The following is a 6,000-nucleotide window of genomic DNA, read 5'->3' as shown; positions in this document are numbered from 1 at the left end:
CAGAAAATACGGAGATATGGCATTGAGGGTGAGTTGGAGGTTTGGATTAGGAATTGGCTGGATGGAAGAAGACAGAGGGTAGTAGTTGATGGCAAAGTTTCTTCATGGAGTGCCGTCACTAGCAGTGTTCCGCAAGGATCTGTTTTGGGACCATTGCTGTTTGTCATTTTTATAAATGACCTGGAAGAGGGGTTAGAAGGTTGGGTGAGCAAGTTTGCGGATGATACGAAAGTCGGAGGAGTTGTTGACAGTGAGGAAGGATGTGGCAGGTTACAGCAGGATATAGAGAAGCTGCAGAGCTGGGCAGAAAGGTGGCAAATGGAATTCAATGTAGCTAAGTGTGAGGTGATTCACTTTGGGAAGAATAACAAAAAGATGGGGTACTGGGCTAATGGTCGGATACTTGGTAGTGTGGATGAGCAGAGGGATCTTGGTGTCCATGTACACAGATCTCTGAAAGTTGCCACCCAGGTAAATAGTGCGGTGAGGAAGGCATATGGCGTACTGGCTTTTATTGGTAGAGGAATTGAGTTCCGGAGTCCTGAGGTCATGATGCAGTTGTATAAGACTCTGGTGCGGCCGCATCTGGAATATTGTGTGCAGTTTTAGTCGCCATACTATAGGAAGGATGTGGAGGCACTGGAACGGGTGCAGAGGAGGTTTACCAGGATGTTGCCTGGTATGGAAGGAAGATCGTATGAGGAAAGACTGAGACACTTGGGGCTGTTTTCATTAGAGAAAAGAAGGTTTAGGGGTGACTTGATTGAGGTGTACAAGATGATTAGGGTGTTAGATAGGGTTGACAGTGTGAACCTTTTCCCGCGTATGGAGTCGGGTATTACAAGGGGGCATAGCTTTAAATTAAGGGGGGGTAGATATAGGACTGAAGTTAGGGGTAGGTTCTTCACTCAGCGAGTCGTAAGTTCATGGAATGCCCTGCCAGTAGCAGTGGTGGACTCTCCCTCTTTATGGGCATTTAAGCGGGCATTGGATAGGTATATGGAGGATAGTGGGTTAGTATAGGTTAGGTGGGCTTGGATCGGCGCAACATCGAGGGCCAAAGGGCCTGTACTGCGCTGTATTCTTCTATGTTCTATATTTGTGAGACATGACTGCATAAAAGAATACAGCTGACCTTTATTGTCATCGCATTTGACATTTTGCCTTTCCATCTAATAGGGAGTGCATTTTTTAAAAAATAGATATCATTTTGACTTCAGTTAGTGGCACAAACTTCATATTTCACAGATACTGCTGTAAATTAAATTTCTGTCCTTTTTAACATGATGTACAAAACATAAGCAAGCTAAGCTAACTAATACTAATTCTTTAAATTTTCCAAGTATTAACTCTTCATACTTTACTGCTACAAAATATTTTGGTACAAAAATTAAGCACACCGATGCTTTGTTATAGCTATTTTGAAAATTAATCACAGAGTTGCACTACAGTCTTTTGACTGCAAAATGTAAAATATTTTAAGAAATACTTATAAATTGTTCTGACAAAAATGGTTTAATTGTATCCTCCCAAATCTAACCACAAATCAAGTTGTAGACTTTATTTTCAAAATAAATAGTGAAAATACTAAAAATTTAAATTTTCCTGACAATATCAAAAACCACAAGTAATCATGATTATTGTGGACATTAATTATTTCCACAAGTGAAAAGCATAAACAATACAATTAATTATTTACCATTATTTACTAAAATAACAAACAGGTTGGAGAAAAAAAGTCCAAACCTGATACAACAGTGACATACAGAAATACATTAGTCTATGCAATCCTTATGTGCTATCTGAAGCTTTCTTGTACATATTTCTGTAGATCTTTTCTAGACTTTCTTCAAAGATTGCCCTGTGAGGCTTTCCTTTATAAGCAGCAGCACGATTCGACCAATAATCACCATCCCCCAGATGTACAGAAGCATTTTGATGGAGCACTGAGCTATACAGACAGAAAGAAGGCCAGATTGTTCTGTTGTACAAGTCATTTTTATGAAGTTTACATTTATCTATTTTTAAATAGTCAACAAACTGACTTCAGATTACAAAGCAAGTGAAATACCTTAGGAGGAAAATGCATAAAATCTGCACACAGTTTTCTCATTAATTTCAAAAGATAGAACATTATCACTACTAGACTGAATACAAATTAAGTATATATCCCTCAGGATAGATTACAAAAAGGCTAAATGGGGAGGTGAAAACTATCAGCAAAGCACAAAATAAATTGCCAGGAATTTCTTCAGCGGCTCTTCAGTAGGTTGCTGTGATTTGGGTTTCACGTGTATGTAATGATAGCTGATAGGGAGAATACCTGAGGATATTCTTAACAAGGAAATAGAGGCAAAATTTGATGGAGAGATATAAGAGGTATCACAGGATATAATATTTCACTGACATTGAATATGGCAGCACAGTGGCACAATAGTTAGTACTACTGCCTCACAGTATCAGGGACCCAAAGCCTTGCATAACTTTCTGTGTAGAGTTTGCAGATTCTCCCCATGTCTGCATAAATTTCCGCCAGGTGTTCCGGTTTCCTCCCACAATCCAAAGATGTACAGGTTAGGTGGAATAGCTATGGTAAATTGTCTGTAATGTCTAGGGATGTGCAGACTAGGTGCATTAGGCATGGTAAATGTGGGTTTATTCAGATAGGGTAGGGGGAGTGGGTCAGGGGTGGGGGTGGTGGGGGTTGTTCTTCGGAGGAATGATGTGGACTTGCTGGGCCAAGTAACCACTTTCTGTACTGAAGGGATTCCAGAATGATCTCTTCTGATTCCTTGCATTTGTGTACTGTGTAGAATATGAGTAATAAGACATACAATTGAAGATAACTAAAATTAATATTAACATTGGGTGTATGAAGAAACAATAATAAAGCACACTGTAGATACCGACACGAGGAGTTCAATCTGTTTTAGATGACCAGAAAATAACAGATATGAATAATTCTAACTAAGATCTGTTATGTTGTCTTAACTCAATGGTGATGGTAGGCTAAGAAACATGTTAATGGCTAGGCAGCTAAAATAAACCCTCTAATTCAAAATTGTCTCAGATTTCTCAACCCCCCAGAGTTTTTAAAGAGACCCCAAAGTGTTTTACAATATTAAAATCCATCTGTACCTGAGATGGCCTGTATTGTCACAGGATGAATTTACAGATGAGACAGATCTTACACCTGAAGGATAATCTACTTCAGCAGAAGAATTCTAGAGCATGAAGTAAAAGTTAAAAAACATATTAATCAAAAGCAATTCAAGTTTACTGTTTTAGACTGACATACTAAAAACACTCCTAGAGGATCAAAGTTTCCTGCTTTACTTTTACATAATTACTTAACTTCACTTTCTCAGTGAGGAGCCAAAACCACCAAGTGAACATATCAAAACTTATAACACATGCTAAGCAATTTTATGTTACACTGGAATTACCAAGATTGTCATAGAATTATGCTATTAACACCAGAGATTCAGCTGTAATTATTAAATGTATAAAATTTGGAATTACTTCCTAAGATCTTAGCAAACTGAGATATGGAGCGGGACTTTCCTCTTTCTGTGGCATGGGTAACGGCGAGGGTTTTTGCATTTCATTGTTATTGGTCGAACTCATATTATTTCTGTGCCATTTCCAACTCTCCTCTCCTTTCCTGAGAAACTAAGTGGCACCAATTCCTGACATACACGTCAAAGCAGGTATCTGGCAGCTGCATGGCAATTTGCAAAGCCATGGGACTTGGGGGTAAAACGAGGACATTAATAGTTATATAAAGGGCTCAGCAGAGGGACAGTAATGCAAAAGGGAATATGAAGTATACTTTCTCACAAGAACATGAAGCTGGAACCTTGCCATCTTGGATCAAAACTCAATTGCACAACTACAGCACACCATGTGCAAACTGGGCAGAGTAAGTTACTATCTGCTGTTTGGAATGTCAGGCTCTGCTAGAGGCAGAAGATTGCAATAACGTGAGTGCAGTGATTTGGAAATGCCATCCATCTGGCTTCAATTTGCATTTCATTGGTAGGTCTTTCATTGTACAAAAATGCGGATTAACAAATTATAGTCTCAAGCAATCTTGACCATTACCTGTGTGCACGTCAACTGAGCAAATGTAATCAGACAAACACACTTAAATGCATTACCTGAGCTTTTCATATCAGAAATACTTGTATAAATAGGGCTGAAAGACACCATTTTGCAGCTGTCATACTTGCAGATTGAATTGGAAGTATGTAAAGACATATTTTTGATTGATACTTTATCTTTGGGCAGATAGGGGTGTTAGTGGCTTCCATGTAGGCTGGTAGAATTCAATTCTTCCAATTTAGTAGCATGAAGACTTTGGTTGCGCAACATGCATTTGGCTAAGGTTATGGAGGGATAATATCGAATTCCTTTGGAAGCATCCACAACACATTGTGTGAGTGCATAACATAAAGCTTCATTGTAATGAATGTGAGGACACAAGAGTTAATGGGAAAAGAGAGAAGCTTGAATAACCATTCAGGATACAACTGACGACAGAGCAGCCCACTTGATTGGCACCACATCAACAAACATCCATTTCCTCCACCACTAACAATTAATAGCAGCAATGTGTACTATCTGCAAAATGCAGCACAGAACCTAGTCAAAGATCGAAAGACAGCACCCACCAAGCCCCCAACAACTTCCACCTAGAAGGACAAGGACAACAGATAAATGGGAATGTCACAGGCTGCAAGTTTCCCTCCAAACCACTCATCATTCTGACTTGGGAATGTACCACCACTCTATCACTGTTGATGGGTCAAAATCCTGAAATTTCCTCTCCAAGGGCATTGTGGGTCAACCTGTACCGTATGGTTCAATAAGGCAGCTCACCACTACCTTTTCAAGGGAAATTGGAGATGGGCAATAAATGCTGGCCAGGCAGTGATACCCACGTCCCACAAGTGTATTAAAAAAAACACATGGGTCACTTCATTTTGCATATACACTGAGTAAATCATTTGTGTACTAAAATTGTAGAGGACAAGTTTCTGGAATCTTATGGATGGTTTTCTTGAGTAGCATGTTGAAGAGCAAACTTGAGGAAAGGCTATTTTATAACTAGCATAATATAATGAAACGAGACTCATTAATAAACCTGTTGTGAAAGAACCTTAAGGGATGAATGACCACGATATGATATAATTTACATGATTTGGAGGTGCCGATGTTGGACTGAGGTGTACAAAGTTAAAAATCACACAACACCAGGTTATAGTTCAACAGGTTTATTTGGAAGCACTAGCTTTTTGAGCACTGCTCCTTCATCAGGTGGTTGTGGAGTGTAAGATTGTAAGACACAGAATTTATAGCAAAAGTTTATAGTGTGATGTAACTGAAATTATATATTGAAAAAGACCTGGATTGTTTGTTAAATCTCTCATCTTTTAGAATGACCATGTTGGTTTCAGTTATTTCATATGTAAATCACAAAGCTTTTTTAAAAGTTACATTCTCAAGTGAACTTTAACAATAGGTGCCATGTCGTCCCAGATAATGCACTGAAGGTGTGAGCTGCCTTGAGTGAGATTGTCTGTGCCACAATGGTTAGACTGACTCTAATCTAAAAAAACGGATTTACAGAAACTTACACGGAATCATGCAGTTTTTGAGCAAAGTAAAATGTAATTCTGCAAGTACAAATTCACCCCACAAACTTATATGTGTATGTGTGCATGTGGGTGTGTGTGTTGGGGGGCGGGGGGGTATGAGTGTCTATGAGAGAGTGTATGTATGTGTGCGAGTGTGAATGTAAAGAGGTATAAGTCTGTGAGAGGGTGCATGTGGGAGTGTGGGAGTGGGTGTGTGAGCATATGAGTGAGGGTCTGCGTGAGTGTATGGGTCTGTAGGAGAGTGTGTGTGTCTGTCTGTGCATCTGTTCATGTGTGTGTGTGTCTGTTTGTGTGTACAGTGCAATGGAGTCATCTGTAGTGTGACATGAACCCAAGGTCC

General features: G+C 39.4%; 1 protein-coding gene across 2 annotated transcripts in view; it reads right to left on the bottom strand.

The window, feature by feature from the left end:
• Positions 1-676: 676 nt before the first annotated feature.
• Positions 677-6,000, bottom strand: part of spata6 (spermatogenesis associated 6) — a 94,274-nt gene continuing 88,950 nt past the window's right edge. For both annotated transcript variants that reach the window (XM_043699238.2, XM_087990612.1), the window contains 2 exons: positions 3,139-3,224; positions 677-1,951 (listed from right to left, as the gene is read on the bottom strand). In XM_043699238.2, the coding sequence (XP_043555173.2) occupies positions 1,792-1,951; positions 3,139-3,224 (246 nt within the window). In that variant the 3' untranslated portion in view covers positions 677-1,791. The remainder of the gene's footprint in view (positions 1,952-3,138; positions 3,225-6,000) is intronic.

The sequence above is a fragment of the Chiloscyllium plagiosum genome, unplaced genomic scaffold (assembly GCF_037043375.1).
Source record: "Chiloscyllium plagiosum isolate Xiang-an unplaced genomic scaffold, Cpla_swu_hap1 HiC_scaffold_9, whole genome shotgun sequence".
Lineage (NCBI taxonomy): Eukaryota > Metazoa > Chordata > Chondrichthyes > Orectolobiformes > Hemiscylliidae > Chiloscyllium > Chiloscyllium plagiosum.
Note: the sequence above shows the minus strand (reverse complement) of the source record. Positions and strands in the feature narration are given on the sequence as shown.